We start from the raw sequence: 18,806 nt of genomic DNA on the forward strand, positions 1-18,806 counted from the left end.
GTTTGAATGCACCCTAAGTAATGTATGTATACAGTGACTCCACCAGCAGAATAAGGAGTACAGCTCTAGTGTAAAATAGAGGATGTAACTCAGGATCAGTACAGGATAAGTGACTCCACCAGCAGAATAGTGAGTGCAGCTCTGAAGTATAATACAGGATGTAATTTAGGATCAATACAGGATAAGTAATGTATGTACACAGTAATATACTCCAGCAGCAGAATAGTGAGTGCAGCTCCGGAGTATATTACTGTCACAAGGCCCCAGGAAAGGGGAGGTTCCAGGGACAAGTTGACTTATGATAGCGTCGTTCTCAATAGTATAGCTAGTGAGGCTTGCCTGGTGGATATCCACATCCAGCACACCCCAGGCTACGTGGGGTTCATCTATCATAGTAGTTGTAGGTCTAGAATACATTTTTTTTTTTAAAGGAGGAACCGTCTCTTTAGCAATGTCTGTTGTGGAGGTGGCGTTCTCCGACCAATGGCGACTACAGGGGAAGCAGCTGCTTAGGGGCCCGAGCGGAGAAGGGGCCCAGGAGCAGTGTCCATATAGTACAATTCAGGCTAGGCCAGGCCCCCAGTGTGACTGTATCTGAAGGGGGCCCTGCCTGGTCTGAAATGTACTAGAAAAGGTGTACATACCAGTATAAGGACCTTTGGAGTGCAGTATTGGTGATTGATGATGTCATGATCGAAGGTCCTTTAGCCTACCATTACTGCATACCAAAGGTCCTTTAGCCTCAGAAGAGAACAGAGAGCCTGCAGCCTGTAAGTAATAAGTGTGTGTCTGTGTTTATCTGTGCGTCTACGTTTTTATCTCTGTGTGTGTGTGTATGTGTGTATATATACAGGGAGTGCAGAATTATTAGGCAAGTTGTATTTTTGAGGATTAATTTTATTATTGAACAACAACCATGTTCTCAATGAACCCAAAAAACTCATTAATATCAAAGCTGAATATTTTTGGAAGTAGTTTTTAGTTTGTTTTTAGTTTTAGCTATTTTAGGGGGATATCTGTGTGTGCAGGTGACTATTACTGTGCATAATTATTAGGCAACTTAACAAAAAACAAATATATACCCATTTCAATTATTTATTTTTACCAGTGAAACCAATATAACATCTCAACATTCACAAATATACATTTCTGACATTCAAAAACAAAACAAAAACAAATCAGTGACCAATATAGCCACCTTTCTTTGCAAGGACACTCAAAAGCCTGCCATCCATGGATTCTGTCAGTGTTTTGATCTGTTCACCATCAACATTGCGTGCAGCAGCAACCACAGCCTCCCAGACACTGTTCAGAGAGGTGTACTGTTTTCCCTCCTTGTAAATCTCACATTTGATGATGGACCACAGGTTCTCAATGGGGTTCAGATCAGGTGAACAAGGAGGCCATGTCATTAGATTTTCTTCTTTTATACCCTTTCTTGCCAGCCACGCTGTGGAGTACTTGGACGTGTGTGATGGAGCATTGTCCTGCATGAAAATCATGTTTTTCTTGAAGGATGCAGACTTCTTCCTGTACCACTGCTTGAAGAAGGTGTCTTCCAGAAACTGGCAGTAGGACTGGGAGTTGAGCTTGACTCCATCCTCAACCCGAAAAGGCCCCACAAGCTCATCTTTGATGATACCAGCCCAAACCAGTACTCCACCTCCACCTTGCTGGCGTCTGAGTCGGACTGGAGCTCTCTGCCCTTTACCAATCCAGCCACGGGCCCATCCATCTGGCCCATCAAGACTCACTCTCATTTCATCAGTCCATAAAACCTTAGAAAAATCAGTCTTGAGATATTTCTTGGCCCAGTCTTGACGTTTCAGCTTGTGTGTCTTGTTCAGTGGTGGTCGTCTTTCAGCCTTTCTTACCTTGGCCATGTCTCTGAGTATTGCACACCTTGTTCTTTTGGGCACTCCAGTGATGTTGCAGCTCTGAAATATGGCCAAACTGGTGGCAAGTGGCATCTTGGCAGCTGCACGCTTGACTTTTCTCAGTTCATGGGCAGTTATTTTGCTCCTTGGTTTTTCCACACGCTTCTTGCAACCCTGTTGACTATTTTGAATGAAACGCTTGATTGTTCGATGATCACGCTTCAGAAGCTTTGCAATTTTAAGAGTGCTGCATCCCTCTGCAAGATATCTCACTATTTTAGACTTTTCTGAGCCTGTCAAGTCCTTCTTTTGACCCATTTTGCCAAAGGAAAGGAAGTTGCCTGATAATTATGCACACCTGATATAGGGTGTTGATGTCATTAGACCACACCCCTTCTCATTACAGAGATGCACATCACCTAATATGCTTAATTGGTAGTAGGCTTTCGAGCCTATACAGCTTGGAGTAAGACAACATGCATAAAGAGGATGATGTGGTCAAAATACTCATTTGCCTAATAATTCTGCACTCCCTGTATATATGTATGCATATATATATATATATATATATATATATATTTTAGGGTGGCCAGACTTCTGGTTTTAGGCCGGACAGTCCGATTTTCTGGCTACCTGTCCTCCATCCAAACCAGTGCCTGGACGGACACAGGGATGTCCACCCTTGCAGTAGCTCACGCTCAGAAGCTTCTCTCACACCCAGTCAGTCGCTAGAGCCGCAGACATGGCTCTCTGTGGCTGACTGAGGGGGAGAGAAGCGCCCCAGGCTGCCCCCAGCTCACCTTCCGGTCTGAAAGTACTACCCTCTCCTCCCTCTGTTTTTCCAGCTGGCGGTGGGGGCGCGGCTTCACTGAGGCAGGGCGCGACTTTATGTGGTTTGGAGGCATGGTTTGTGCATTGTGGGCGTGTATCTGTGTATATCTTTTTGTGTATGTGTGTGTTTTATATATATATCTGTGTGTATATATATATTTGTGACACAATGAGGGTGACACAGTGAGGGGAATGGTCTGGGAAAACAGGTATTTTTTTTCCTCCCAGCGTGTGCTGCTGGGCTGATTTGCAGCCAGGTAGGGGTCAAATACCGGACTGGATTTTAATTGCCGATGCAGGTTTTTGGCAGCACCCGGCTGTCCTCAAACAGGCAGCTGGGCTCAGAAGCTGGATCTCTGTGTTGGGATCTTAGGCTTGGTGCCAGGTTGGAGGTCTGAGACCCATGGGCTGAGGAAAGAGGCCTCCTAAAGCCTGCCGTGGACTGCTGGAGGCAAAACTGACATAAAGGTGACTTGTCTTATATGAACTTTCCAATTTGTGTGAAGTAACACCAATATGTACTTTCCATTGTGTGTAAAGTAAACACCAAGACTGCAAAGTAACGCATTGTTTTGTTAAGAACTTGTCTTTTGCCTCTGTACTGCGTCCGCTTACCCTATCTACCAGAGTGAAACCTGTGTGTGTATACACAGTTGTTAGCACTGGTGCCTAGCAGCACTGGAGTCCTAGGTTTGAATCCGACCAAGGGAAACATCTGCATGGAGTTTGTATGTTCTCCCCGTGTTTGTGTGGGTTTCCTCCGGTTTCCTCCCACACTCATACTGAAACTGATAGAGACCTTAGATTGTGAGCCCCATTGGGGACAGTTGAATGCTAATATCTGTAAAGCGCTGTGGAATATAGTAGCGCTATATAAGTGCATAAAATAAGTAAATAATAATAAATATATATGCTGTGCAGCACAGTCAGTTCTAGCTACGCCCCTGTCTCCGACCACCATTTAATTTTATTTTTTCTCAATGTTACAGAGACCCCCCCCCCCCCCCAGATGGGAAGAGGCTACTGGAGGCTCAGTTCTTCTCTCTCTGGGTACCATTGCTGGATCTCTGCAGCAGTAAGGTCTCATGCACATGACTGTATTTCGGGTCCGCATCCGACACGGACTCATTCCCTTCAATGGGGCCGCAATAGATGTGGACAGCACTCCATGTGCTGTCTGCATCCGTTGCTCTGTTCCGTGGCCCCGTTTTGCGGACAAGAATAGGCATTTCTACAATGGGCCGCCCGTTCTGTTCCGAAAATTGCGGAAGACACACAGGTGGCTTCCGTTTTTTGCGGATCCGCGGTTTGCGGACCGCAAAAAAACGGCACGGTCGTGTGCATGATGCCTAAGTCTGAGGAGTTGGAGATGTTCAAGGACAGGGTGGGGAGATTCTTTTGCCAGCTCTCGAGCTTTAGGTGCCTGAGCACCGCCTGTATCAGGGCCTGAGGAGTAAAGTTGAACGTCTTGTCTTGACTGGGGGTAGCCACGAGGACAGTGAAGTCTTTGCTCTTTGGTTAGCTCCAGAGTGAAGTCTTTGCTCTTTGGATTGTGAGTGATTACAGGAAATACCGCTCACCCTGACCCTTACAGAAACTGCAGGATGTCAGTGAGTAGTAAGATTGTGTCTGATTGATAGTATGGGGTCCCTGAGAAGGTCCAAATCAAGGATCCGGGAGGTTGTCAGATCCTTTTACTCACATCTCATGGCAAGGAGAGATCTTGATCGTGATTAGATGTTGGCTTTCCTGGCGGAAAGTATTCCTGAACCAAGAGTAGACCCCTCTTGATGTTTTGACTGAAATGATCCAGAAAGAGGAAGTCAATCTGGTGATTGAGGGGCTTGGTCCCAAAAAATCACCAGATCCAGATGGCTTAACATCTGAGTTTCATAAGACCTTAAAGGAAACCTTGGTTCCTCTCTGAGGTATTCAATGTGTGTCTCTCCTCGGGCGCTCTACCAAAGTGAATGAGGAGGTTGACCCTGATCATTCTGTCAAAGGGTAAAAATCTGTTCCACAATGAGAATTGATGTCCCATAGCACTCCTCAGTGTGAACAGAAGGATTCTGGTGAAGGTGCTATTTAATCGGTTGGTGAAGTTTGCACCCCAGCTCTTTTCTGGGGGCCAGCACTGCTCTGTTCCAGGCTGCAGTACTTTTAGTGCTGTGCTCAATGTCCAGGATGCCATGGAGCAGGGCAGGGCAGGTCACTGGAAAGGGTACATGCTGTCTTTGGATCAGGCAAAAGCGTTTGATTGTGTTGACAATGAGTACTTCTGTACGTCTGTCCTTCTGAGATATGGCCTGTCGGGTGGGTTTGTCGATTGGCTTAAGACCTTGTATCCAGGGGGAGAGCGTTTCCCGCTTATGAATGGTTGGATTGGCTGCCCTTTCGAAGTGGGATCTGGGGTTCGCAGGGTTGTCCTTTGAGCCTGCTATTTTATGTGTTCACAATTAATTCCTTCCTTAGAAGGGTTGATTGTGGGCCATTGGAATGGACCAGATGGCTCTGGACGCCACACTGTGGGTAGTGGCATATGCTGATGACGTAACCATCTTTGTGTCTTCGAGAGGGGAGCCAGTGTGGGTGCTGTTGGAGGTAGAACACTACTCATCTGGGTCCAAGATAAAACGGGATAAGTGTGAGAGTCTCTGGCTGGGAGGAGGACATCCTGGTATTGATCTCCCAGACACTCTTCCAGAGCTCCAGGAGTGCAAAAGTCCTCGGCATTGAATTTGGCCAGGGGGATTACCCCATCAAAATTGTGGCAGCAGGCTTAAGACTATCGTTCAGAAAGTGGATCAGTGGAAGGGTTGGTCTTTGACCCTCAGGAAAAGGGTGAACATTATCAAAACCTGATCCCTTTGCTGTTATATCTGAGCAGTGTGTGCATCTTGCCAGAACCTTTCTGCACTTGGATCTACAGTCGGTTCTTCCAGATGTTATGGAGAAATAGACTGAACTTTGTCAAGAGGGAGGTTACTTGCCATACAAGGAGACTAGGAGGGTTGGGTATGGTCAACCCTGTGGTGTTCCTGGTGAACACCTTTATTAAGATCAAGCTACCAAACCTGGAAAGAGAGGGCTCCTCAGTGGGTAGTCTCCTGTCAGGGATGGTTTCGGCCTTTTTTCCAGGAATAGGAGACAGGGAAGTAAGTGATGGATCGCCACACACCACATGGGCATCTCCCGGTTTATGCTGCCCTGGTTCTGATGGTAATACATCAGTGGGGTTTGGGGATGTGGGAAATCAGGACTGAGTCAAGGGAACTCCTTGACCAAAGGGTTCTGTTGACCCATTTCCAGAAATCTGTGTCTCTCGGGACTGCCAAAGTCAGGATCTGGGGGTCTGGTTACAAATTTTGAATCCCATCAGGATTCCTTTGAAGTTTTGGACAATCTGAAGTGTAGGAGCTCTGAGGACAAGGGGGTGTCCACGGGAGGAGTGCAGTGGCATGCTGGAGAGCATGGACCACTTCCTGCTTCATTGTCCCTTTAACACAGAGATTTACACCATCGGGGACCTCCATCGACTGGCCTAGGCTGTTCACTCTCTCCTATGCGGAATGGGCCTATGTAGCATTCAGACACCCAGGTGGTAGAGACTGCTACACTTTATTCCTAGTCAGCTCAGTGGTTAGGTACTACATGTGGCATGCACAATGCTTAGTCTCGATGCAGTGTAAAATCAGTCTCCGTGGATGAGGTGGTTAGGAACATTCTCATAAACCTGGTGAAGGTACGTTCTCTTGAGTATGAGAGGATGGGGCCAGGTAGAGCCTCTCTCCTGTGGAGGGCTTTTTCATTTGGAGTACCCTAGCCTGTTGTCTCCCTTCCCGACGTCAGGCTAATGCTGACACTGTAGATTTTTGTTTTGTTTTGGTGGCTGTATGAGGCCATAGGGCCTGCAGGTGCCGAACCTGGGCTTCAGTGGTTGTGTGTGGCTGCTTAAACTAACAACACACAAATAATTAAATGTTACCATGTTTTTATTGAACACACCATGTAAACATTCACAGTGCAGGTGGAAAAAGTATGTGAACCCTTGGATTTAATAACTGGTTGGACCTCCTTTGGCAGCAATAACTTCAACCAAACGTTTCCTGTAGTTGTAGATCAGACGTGTACAATGGTCAGGAGTAATTCTCGACCATTCCTCTTTACAGAACTGTTTCAGTTCAGCAATATTCTTGAGATGTCTGGTGTGAATCGCTTTCTTGAGGTCATGCCACAGCATCTCAATCGGGTTAAGGTCAGGACTCTGACTGGGCCACTCCAGAAGGCGTATTTTCTTCTGTTTAAGCCATTCTGTTGTTGATTTACTTCTATGCTTTGGGTCGTTGTCCTGTTGCAACACCCATCTTCTGTTGAGCTTCAGCTGGTGGACAGATGGCCTTAGGTTCTCCTGCAAAATGTCTTGATAAACTTGGGAATTCATTTTTCCTTCGATGGTGGCAATCCGTCCAGGCCCTGACGCAGCAAAGCAGCCCCAAACCATGATGCCCCCACCACCATACTTCACAGTTGGGATGAGGTTTTGATGTTGGTGCGCTGTGCCTCTTTTTCTCCACACATAGTGTTGTGTGTTTCTTCCAAACAACTCAACTTTGGTTTCATCTGTCTGTCCACAGAATATTTTGCTAGTACTGCTGTGGAACATCCAGGTGCTCTTGTGCAAACTGTAAACATGCAGCAATGTTTTTTTTTTTACAGCAGTGGCTTCCTCTGTGGTATCCTTCTATGAAATCCATTCTTGTTTAGTGTTTTACGTATCGTAGATTCACTAACAGGGATGTTAGCATATGCCAGAGACTTTTGTAAGTCTTTAGCTGACACTCTAGGATTCTTCTTCACCTCATTGAGCAGTCTGCACTATGCTTTTGCAGTCATCTTTACAGCATGGCTACTCCTAGGGAGAGTAGCAGCAGTGCTGAACTTTCTCCATTTATAGATAATTTGTCTTACCGTGGACTGATGAACAGCAAGGCTTTTGGAGATACTTTTATAACCCTTTCCAGCTTTATGCAAGTCAACAATTCTTAATCGTAGGTTTTCTGAGAGCTCTTTTGTGTGAGGCATCATTCACATCAGGCAATGCTTCTTGTGAAAAGCAAACCGAGGAATGGTGTGTGTTTTTTATAGGGCAGGGCAGCTCTAACCAACACCTCCAATCTCATCTCATTGATTGGACTCCAGTTGTCTGACACCTCACTCCAATTAGCTCTTGGAGATGTCATTAGTCTAGGGTTTCACATACTTTCTCCACCTGCACTGTGAATGTTTACATGGTGCGTTCAATAAAAACATGGTAACATTTAATTCTTTGTGTGTTATTAGTTTAAGCAGACTGTCATTGTCTATTGTTGTGACTTAGATGAAGATCAGATCACATTTTATGACCAATTTGTGCAGAATGAGCAATTGGCATGCTGACTGCAGGAATCTGTACCAGAGCTGTTGCCCATGCAATAAATGTTAATTTCTCTACCATAAGCCGTCTCCAAAAGCTTTTCAGAGAATTTGGCAGTACATCCAACCGGCCTTACAAACGCAGACCACGTGTAACCACACCAGCCCAGGACCTCCACATCCAGCATGTTCACCTCCATGATCATCTGAGAACCAGCCACCCGGACAGCTGCAGCAACAATCAGTTTGCATAACCAAAGAATTTCTGCACAAACTGTCAGAAACCGTCTCAGGGAAGCTGATCTGCATGCTAGTCGTCCTCATTGGGGTCTGGACCTGACTGCAGTTCGTCGTCGTAACCAACTTTAGTAAGCAAATGCTCAAATTCGATGGCGTCTGGCACATTGGAGAGGTGTTCTGTTTACGGATGATTCCCGGTTTTCACTGTTTAGGGCAGATGGCAGACAGCGTGTGCATCATTGTGTGGGTGAGCGGTTTGCTGACGTCAACGTTGTGGATCGAGTGGTCCATGGTTGCCGTGGGGTTATGGTATGGGCAGGCGTATGTTATAGACAACGAAAACTGGTGCATTTTATTGATGGCATTTTGAATGCACAGAGATACTGCGACAAGATCCTGAGGTCCATTGTTGTGCCATTCATCCACGACCATCACCTCATGTTGCAGCATGATAATGCACGGCCCCATATTGCAAGGATCTGTACACAATTCCTAGAAGCTTAAAACATCCCATGTCATCTATTGAGCATGTTTGGGATGCTCTGGATGGTGTATACGACAGCGTGTTCCAGTTCCTGCCAATATTCTGCAACTTCCACAGGCCACAATCAACAACCTGATCAACTCTATGCGACAGAGATGTGTTGCACTGCGTGAGGCAAATGGTGGCCACACCAGATACTGACTGGTTTTCTGATATACAGTATATTGTGTATTTGTATAGTGATAAATATATTTTCAAATTTGGGTTTTGTTGGGTTTAGTGTTAGGTTGGGTGGTGGGTAAATGGTGGAGGGTTCTATAGGACATTGGGGACTTTTGGGGTATATAAGAAAATCCTGGGCTGGTTCATGGACGTCTGTAATCATGTACTGGGGGCATGGGATAGTGGACCAGCTCAGGGTCAAAAAAAAATATTATATGTGTGTTGTAATGGGATGTTGGTGTGTGGGATTTTTGTAAGATTTCTGTATTTTGTTGTGTGTGTAGGTAACATGTAACCGAATCAGGAATGTTAGTACATTAAAATTGTAAATCCGGTATATAGTTGGTGTTTTTGGGGGGAGTTAGAGTTGGGTTGGACCGGTTTTGTCTGTACCATGCTGAGGGGCATTATGTTCTGTATATTTGGTTTGAATTTATATTATGTTTTGGTGTGATTTATGTTTTTATTTAAGTTTTAAATTTTTAACAAAATAAATACAGGATGTATCTCAGGATCAATACAGGATAAGGCTACTTTCACACTTGCGTTCGGAGCGGATCCGTCTGGTATCTGCACAGACGGATCCGCACCTATAATGCAAACGCTTAGATCCGTTCAGAACGGATCCGTTTGCATTTTGTTCATGATAATGCAAACTGATCCGTTTTGACTTTACATTGAAAGTCAATAGGGGACGGATCCGTTTGAAAATTGAGCCATATTGTGTCAACTTCAAACGGATCCGTCCCCATTGACTTACATTGTAAGTCTGGACGGATCCGTTTGCCTCCGCACGGTCAGGCGGACATCCGAACGCTCACGTTCAGGTGTCCGCCTGCTGAGCGGAGCGGAGGACAGACGGAGCCAGACTGATGCATTCTGAGCGGATCCGCATCCACTCAGAATGCATTAGGGCTGGACGGATCCGTTCGGGGCCGCTTGTGAGCCCCTTCAAATGGAACTCACAAGCGGACACCCGAACGCTAGTGTGAAAGTAGCCTTAGTAATGTAATGCATGTACACAGTGACTTAATTTTATGTGTATACTAGCTGAAGGACCCGGCTTCACTTGGGTATATTTTATCTATTTCATTTAATGTTTGTGTGTGTCGTTAAAAGATATCAACACTATCCACTATAACAGTGACATCTACAGCACCCCGCCCCCAAAACAGTGACCTCCACAGCCCTTCACCCCATAACACTGACCCCCCCCCCCCCCACAGTGCCCCGTCCCTTAAAATTGGACCTCCACAGCAGTCCACCCCCTTAAATTTGACCTTTACATCAGCCTTCCCCACAGTGACTTTCACAGCATACCACCACCTTGACAGTGACCTCCACAGGGGCCCGCCCCCATAACAGTGGCCTTTACTGGATCGGGGGTGTGTTCATTTTTTCAATCCCTGTCGGCTGAGGAGTGGAGGGTGTGGCCTAACCAGATCGGGGCGTGGCTTAGCGGGACCTAGAAGTTGATTTTTAACTTTATTTTTTCCATCTCAGTCGGCTGAGGAGTGGGAGGGGATGTGGCCTAACTGGATCAGGGGCGTAGCCTTTTGAACAGCTCACTCTAAGACAGCAGCACTGTCTGAGTGTAAGCTGCAGGGAGAAAGTCACCCTCCCTCCCACCCCTGCAGTTGACAGAAGTTGATTTTTACCTTCATTTTTTCAATCCCCGTCAGCTCAGGAGTAGGAGGGGGCTGGCCTAACCAGATCAGGGGTGTGACTTAGTGGGACCAGGGGGCAGGGTTTTAAGTCTTGAGGGTGGACACATTGTGGCAGGGGGCGTGTCTGGGCTCATTCCTGCAAGAGTGACGCCCCTCTGGGCACCTTACTGGCTCAATTGCATACCAAATAAACTGTATTTTCAGAGGATAAAAACATCTATTGCTGGAACAAAGGCACATCTTGAAATAAGGTACTAAGTGCTATTAGGCCATGGCTTTACTTCAATAGCAATTATCCTTGTGACAGATTTCCTTTAAAGCTCTCCTACAGTAGTGAAGAAAAATGGCTGGGTTGTTATGGAAACCTGGAGTAAAACTATGTATGTGGACTAGAGAACCTGGGAGCTTCTATTGGCTGATAAGGGTTATGTGACCAAGCTTCTATTGGCTAATTCATTTTTTGGGAATATCTCAGGAACGGTATGTCCTAGAGAGCTGAGACCAGGTCTAAAACCTTCCCGGACACCTGATGTACCTGTGTGCCTAATTTTGTGACGGTGCGGACGTACATACACATAGACATACACTCAGCTTTATATATTAGATTATATCAGTATACAGTACATAGCAGTGTTCACTGTGGACATTCCGGTTAAAGATCATAAGCAAAATGGCTACTTGGAAATTGTGGGTTTTTCCTCTCTTTGGTTTAATTTGGGGATCTCTAACAAGCCTGGTTTCAAGGCCTGTGGAATCCTGGAGCTCAACAGACTCACCAACCTAATGGCAGATGTGGCGAAGACTTGTCCATTGGAGCCTACACTGAGTACGATAATAGACGCTATGACCACAATGAGATCTGGAAAGAGGAGAAGAAAAGTTAAATGAGGAATTGCGTGACCTGTGCTGTGAGTCTATAAGCACTGAACGGAGAAGCTTTCTTTAGAACAAAGGATATGTAAGGCGTTCTATCTAAACCATTGTGCACAATAATGCCCTTTAGTTCAATGGTAAGAGGCGGAAACGTAACAGGTAACGTTGGCCTAAAGGAACCTAAATTTGCTGTCTGATCTGACCCTTTGGAAGGTCGCATGGACATGAGCCCCTCCAACATATGGCACATATAGATTTCTCTGCACTTTGGTTAAAATGATTACCAGTGGTTGAGAATGTATCTACACACAGTGATTGCTCATAAAGGCATATGGGGTCATTTATTAAGACCAGCGTTTTAGACACCGATCTTAAAACCCTGCGATCGTGCTTGATGCACCGGCCTCTACATAACTTAGGTGAATCCACCGCCGGCCTAGATAATTTTCTATGCCAAAAACAGATGTACAAAATGATAATTGGGATGAGCTGGCCGGTCTGCCCCCTTCTCCACCCACTGCCCCTTTTTCCAGAACTGATGTACTGGCGGGAAGAAGTCACAGATTTGGCCAAAAATCCCCTTTGTGAACCAAACCTGCGACAGATATTTGTCAAAAATTGGCTTATATCTATTCATAAATGACCCCCTTAGTGAAAAGTGGGGGCGTAAAGGGGTATTCTGATGTTTAAATGTTAACGTCTAGTTTTCCAATATGCTTCCTGTATAACAGAGTCCAGCCCTGTGTGCCCAACACATGACCACAGCAGATGAAAATGTGAAAGCTCCTATTGACTGACAGTAGTGATCTTGAAAACTATTAGGAACTGATAAAGTAGAACTTTTCAATATACAATGAATAACATTTGTTTGCTGAAGCGTGAAAATCCCTCTGTAAATGATCAGTGGCGACCAGATCAAATCTGGAAGTCAAGTCACAAGTGGTGACCCTGGAATGTCTGAAAAACTGGTGATGGATCCCACTGATATATGGCATTTTGTATGCTCTTCACTTACATTGTTTGAGCATTCTCCCCTCTGCCAGGATCATCAGGTTCCTTACCCAATAAAACCCAGCAGAGTTGGGTCTCCCTAAGCTTCAGCAAGGAGAGGCAACTGGTTCCTGACTCTTGAAGGGCATTCTGGTTAGTGAATAGGTGGACGCGTCTCATTTTGAAGATAGACCACATCCTTGTGCACTTTTTGTAGCACTTAGTTGATATCAGAAGCATAATTTGTAACAGATCCCTAAATCATGTACCATTTATAATAGCAATATATTTTGTTTGGCAATAGGGCCTTTGGACTTCCTGAGATACCGGGGCCTAGTATGACTGCTGCCTCTGCACCCTCTAGAGCTAAACTTCTGTTTATCTAGAAGAAATAAGACCTCTGTGTATCTGTCACTCGTATACAGTGCCTATTGTCTATTATGAGGGAATCCATCAGCAGGATCTGTCAACATCTGCCTGGCAGGTAACTTGTATAACTAGGTAACTCTATAGTCAGAATAGAGTTCTATTCTACGTCAACCTTTACATCCTAAAATGTCTCTCACCAATTATAGAGATGGGCTTCCGAGCAAATCGTATCCGGCCCCTGAAGCCAACATATTTACTGCGGCAGCCTGCTGACCATAGCCGTACAAGATACTCGGCACCGAAGAACACCACCAGGACGATTTCCTGCAAGACAGAAATGGTTGGAAGACTCCAAGGTGTTTACACTGTAGCATTACAAAATACTGTTCTATAGTGTCAGGCCTATCGCTCTGCCTAGACTGAGTTTCCCAGTTCATGAATAGAATGCCAGAATTATAATGAAGACAGACTGACACAAGGGCTAGGTATTGGAAAAACTGGTGCTTACCTGCATTCATGTTAATAGGGAGGGCATAAGAATAGGAAGAAGCCAAGTGAACCCCATAGAGTGTTATTTGTGAACATCCTGGGTTTTGTAGTGCTTTCTGCTACTCACCATCCAGAAAAGAGTTCCAGTGGCAAATTCAGAGTAATATTCTATGGTAGACAGGACGCTGAATATTAGACAGATGAGGACGAGGAGGAACCTGTAGAAAACAAGCAAGTGGGGGTGATGCTCATACTGAGCTGTACTGAGGCACCATTCATGATAACAGACAGATGTATACAATCTCTGATGTACAGGATGGGTCACAAAAACCCTCTTTCCCTTGTGAGGTTTGCCCAGGATCATGGAATATTGACATACTTACCTGTTACAGAAGATGCTGGAGATGGTTTCCACCAGCAGCTTTGTGAAATTTTGCCCGTTTTGTCATATCCAGGAACAGCCTCTGTATCACCACACATTCCATAGGCCAGATCTGAATTTCAATGTGCTGTATCAGTTCTGGGGATTAGATTTATAAACCCTTCAGGTAAAAGTTGCACACCATTAGGTCTGGTGACGGTGGAGGCCCCAACCCTTTTTTCACGGTATGTTCTTCTGTGAGTGCCACATGTGTCGGGTAAGTGATGTGTGCCGTGTGTGGCAAGTTGTGATCAGCTGGAAGATGACTGTATAAATACCTGTGTTCTCATTTTAATCCAAAATATTGGACCCACAATCCGCTTCCTCATATTTGCCCACCGAAAATAGATTTTTGGATCATGAGGGGCTGTTGGTGCAGCTTGTGTGATTTTCTGTGTGGATAGTTCATCCGACCTGATGTACTGCAGCGGCTCCAAATTTGCGTCTATGATCACATACGGTAGCCGCTTACAATCCGCCACGTGCTTCTGTCCATCCCCCTCCTTTGACACTCGGTGTGGCTTCAGGTGAGGCGATTTCAGTACATGTCGTTCTGCTGATGTGCGTCTGCTGGGATAATTTTTTCCCTCGATTTCCTACAGCTTCGCATAATCCTCTCCTAGATGTCTACAGCAATGATGGGTGTCTGAACACGTGGCTGTTTTTTTTTTTTTTGCATCAGTCACGGATCCTGTGTAACGCAGCCTCCACACCACATCATGTATACTGCTCCAGTAAAAATGAAAGCTAAGCTCTGATTGGTTGCTATGGGCAACAAAGACCATTTTAGTGAATGAGTTTTGATGAATGAGGCCCAATAAGCATTATCTTGTACAAACCACATGAGGGGAACAGGGGTCTGTTTTTCGTTGCCCACCCTGCATTATGTATTACTACTCTCAACTTACACAGAACAGTTGCACTTAGTGTAGCTCTCTCCAAAGAGTAGTACAGAGTGTAATTGGTATGTAGGAGGTTTATAAAGTGTGTGATGTCTGCTGAGCATTAGGGCTAGTGCACACAAACATATTTTCTTTCCCTGTCCATTCCGGTTTTTTTTGCACACCGTATGCAGAACCATTAATTTCAATGGGTTTGCAAAAAAATGGAAGTTATTCCATGTGCATTCCGTTTCCGTATATCTGTTCCGCAAAACAATAGTCAACATCACAGACGAGGCAAGAACTATTCTATTAGGGGACAGCAGTTCCATTCTGCAAAATATGGAAGGCCCACGAACGGCATCCATATTTTTTGCGGATCCGTTTTTTGCGGACAGCAAAATACCAACGGTCATGTCCATGAGCCCTTAAAGGGGTATTCCCATCTTGTATTCCCATCTGGGATCCGCACCTGTACTAAGAATGGAGCCTGCAAAAGGCTAGAGGGTGCAACGCACATGCGCACCCCATTCATTCCTATGGGAGCGCTGAAAATAGCCAAGTGGCTATTTATGTCAACCCCACAGAAGTGAATGGGGCTGAAGAAAACAGCTCAGCCGGCACTCAGCTGTTCTCGGGACTCCCATAGAAATGAATGGAGGTCGGCTGCACATGTGTGGTGTGCCCTCCTGCACTTTGTGGGCTCTGTTCTAAAGATAGGTGCGGGTCCCAGAGGTGGGACCTGCACCTATCAGACATTAGGGGCATATCGCTAGGATACTAATATGAGATGGAAATACCCCTATCATGTGTGATACTATCTTCTGTGAATACTTCTAAGCCTCTCATGTGTGATATTGTCTGCCGAGCAGATGTATTGAAGGCTCTATTCACATTCGGCCCTCCTTTTAGTGTATACGTTGGGATGTATACATTGAATAGATATCTATGACAGACAGGGCTGCCATCAGAAATTTTGGGGCCCCTTACACAGCTCAAGGCCTGGGCCCCCCCTCCTACCCTTCAGAATTCGTTCTGACTCCACCTCCCCTCCACCCCCAAGGACCTACCCCCAATTTCATTATTTTTTTACAACTACAAAGACAGTAAAAAGTGATAATCAACGATTTCAGTAAGGAATTAATTTTTGACCAAATAATATGAAGCCTGCTACCACGACAAGGTAGACTCTTTTAAGTAGGACCCTACACTAACACTAACTGCACTACCTGTTCTAATCTGCCCTAGCAATCTTCCCCTGGCACATTTAAGAAAAAACACCTTAAAAGCACAAGGTTTACTGTTACAGTGTTATGGGGGGGATCGGTGGATGACTTACTGTTATGGGGGGAATCTGTGGATGACCTACTGTTATGGGGGGAATCTGTGGAGGACTTACTGTTATGGGGGGAATCTGTGGATGACTTACTGTTATGGGGGAATCTGTGGATGACACACTGTTATGGGGGGAATCTGTGGATGACACACTGTTATGGGGGGAATCTGTGGATGACACACTGTTATGGGGGGAATCTGTGGATGACACACTGTTATGGGGGGAATCTGTGGATGACACACTGTTATGGGGGAATCTGTGGATGACACACTGTTATGGGGGAATCTGTGGATGACACTGTTATGAGGGATCTGTGGATAACGAACACTGTTATGGGGATCTGTGGATGACACTGTTATGGGGGATCTGTGGATGACACACTGTTATGGGGGAATCTGTGGATGACACACTGTTATGGGGGGGATCTGTGGATGACACACTGTTATGGGGGGATCTGTGGATGACACTTTTATGGGGGATCTGTGGATGACACTCAACCACTCTCAAACCCAACTGGTCAAACTTGTTAAATGGATCCCAAACACAATATGTACAATAACACACCCCACCCCCTCCAACACTTAATTAAGGCTAGTTTCACACTTGCGGCAGGACGGATCCGACATGCTGTTCACCATGTCGGATCCGTCCTGCGGCTATTTCGCCGTGCCCGCGGACCGCCGCTCCGTCCCCATTGACTATAATGGGGACGGGGGCGGAGCTCCGGCGCAGCACGGCGGTGCACGGAGAAAGCCGCCGGACTAAAAAGCCTGACATGCAGTAATTTTAGTCCGGCGGCCTTTCTCCGTGCACCGCCGTGCTGCGCCGGAGCTCCGCCCCCGTCCCTATTATAGTCAATGGGGACGGAGCGGCGGTCCGCGGGCACGGCGAAATAGCCGCAGGACGGATCCGACATGGTGAACAGCCTGTCGGATCCGTCCTGCCGCAAGTGTGAAAGTACCCTTACCCCTTCATGGCCTAAACATTTTTTTTTTTAAAGCAGAACACAAAGCTAAATAGAGCTGGGTGGGCTGGCAAGGGAGGGGTTAATAACAATAAATAATAAGTGTGGGATAATCTAGAAAACAGCTTTGCATTTTACCCCCTGAGCAAAGACCACACAACATAGAGCTGCCTAGCCAAGTAGACAACATAAGGATCAATATGAAAATAAATAATTTGGAGCCTTTGAAATCACTCAGCTCAGTATGCGGCATAGGCTACTGTCACACTGCCGTTTCTGGGTCCGCCTGTGAGATCTGTTTCAGGGATCTCACAAGCGGCCCCAAACAGATCAGTTTTGCCCCAATACATTCAGAATGGATAAGGATCTGTTAAGAATGCATCCGTTTGGCTCCGTTCCGCCTCCATTCCGCTCTGGAGGCAGACACCAAAACGCTGCTTGCAGTCGGATCTTTAAAATATTTTAACCTGTGACTCATTCGATTCGCAGACTCCCTGTACTGTGTGTGACTCAGACTCAGAGCTGCTAGTGCTTACCTTTCCTCAGCTCTGATTGGTTGGTGGGTGGGGAGGGGAGGGGCTGGCAGAAGCAGCTTCCACTCTAGGATCAGATTACACTCGAGTCCCTCCCCTTCTTGCTGCCGGCGGCTCTGCTATTGTGTGCTAGGTCAGACTGAGCTGTTTCACACGGATCGGCTCAGTCAGAGGAATCGACTCCTCCGGTTCAGTGAACTGAATCGATTCAAATGAATGATTCGTTCATGAACCGGACATCACTAGCAAGGAATAATCAATTGCCCCCCTCTAGCGATGCAATAAAGTTCAACTCAAGTCACTGACAAATGGGAGGGGAAAAAAATAAAAAATAAAAAATAAAAAAAATAAAAATATATATATATTTTTTTGAACTGGCTGGGCCCCCCCAGGGTCTGGGCCCCTTACTGGGGTATTGGCTGTACCCCCCTGATGGCGGCCCTGATGACAGATACCATACAATGGCATCCATGACCCATAAGGTCCCATGGTAAAAATATACTATTATCTTACAAGTATTTTACTGGATACCATTGTATAAAATAGTGCAGCCTACCAACATTATTCCAACCTCTTTTTGCAGTATACCTACATATACAGGCCAAACCAATGCCAAAAGGACATTATTTGGCATCCGTCAGGCGTAACTTAACCTATAGACATGTTTTCCTCACATACCACAAATATGATATGAACCTAGCCTATGTGAAGTGTGATACTGTCTGCTGAACATTGCATGATGTATCTAATCCTGTCATGTGTGATACTGTCTGCTGAACATTGCATGATGTATCCAATCCTGTCATGTGTGATACTGTCTGCTGAACATTGCATGATGTATCTAATCCTGTCATGTGTAATACTGTCTCAGAGAACAGCACAGGCACAGTGCAGCAGCTACCCATGGCAACCAATCAGTTCTCATATTTTATTTTCTAACCTGCACAGGAAAAATAAGAGCTGTAATCTGATTGGTTGCTATGGGTATAGCAGAGCAGCATTGCTTGGGAGACACATGGAAACAGAGTCCCTGAGGGGTTAAATTGTATGCATGTGTATGGTTTCTCCGCCTCCCCCCCCCCCCCTTTTTTTTTCTTTTCCTCCTCATTTCTTTAGGTAAAGTACCTGTGGGTAAGACATAGGTCAGCTGTATGGGTGGGTTCACATCACCTTTTATGCCTCCGTTTGATGTACACTTTAAAAACGAAAAATGCACA

General features: G+C 45.7%; 1 protein-coding gene across 1 annotated transcript in view; it reads right to left on the minus strand.

Moving 5' to 3' along the window:
* LOC122926587 (potassium voltage-gated channel subfamily KQT member 1-like) overlaps nucleotides 1–18,806 on the minus strand; it is a 100,067-nt gene that overhangs the window by 58,260 nt on the left and 23,001 nt on the right. Inside the window, 3 exon segments of the mRNA XM_044278004.1 lie at nucleotides 11,514–11,592; nucleotides 13,163–13,289; nucleotides 13,582–13,672. Coding sequence (XP_044133939.1) covers nucleotides 11,514–11,592; nucleotides 13,163–13,289; nucleotides 13,582–13,672 — 297 coding nt within the window.

This window comes from Bufo gargarizans, chromosome 2, assembly GCF_014858855.1.
Source record: "Bufo gargarizans isolate SCDJY-AF-19 chromosome 2, ASM1485885v1, whole genome shotgun sequence".
Lineage (NCBI taxonomy): Eukaryota > Metazoa > Chordata > Amphibia > Anura > Bufonidae > Bufo > Bufo gargarizans.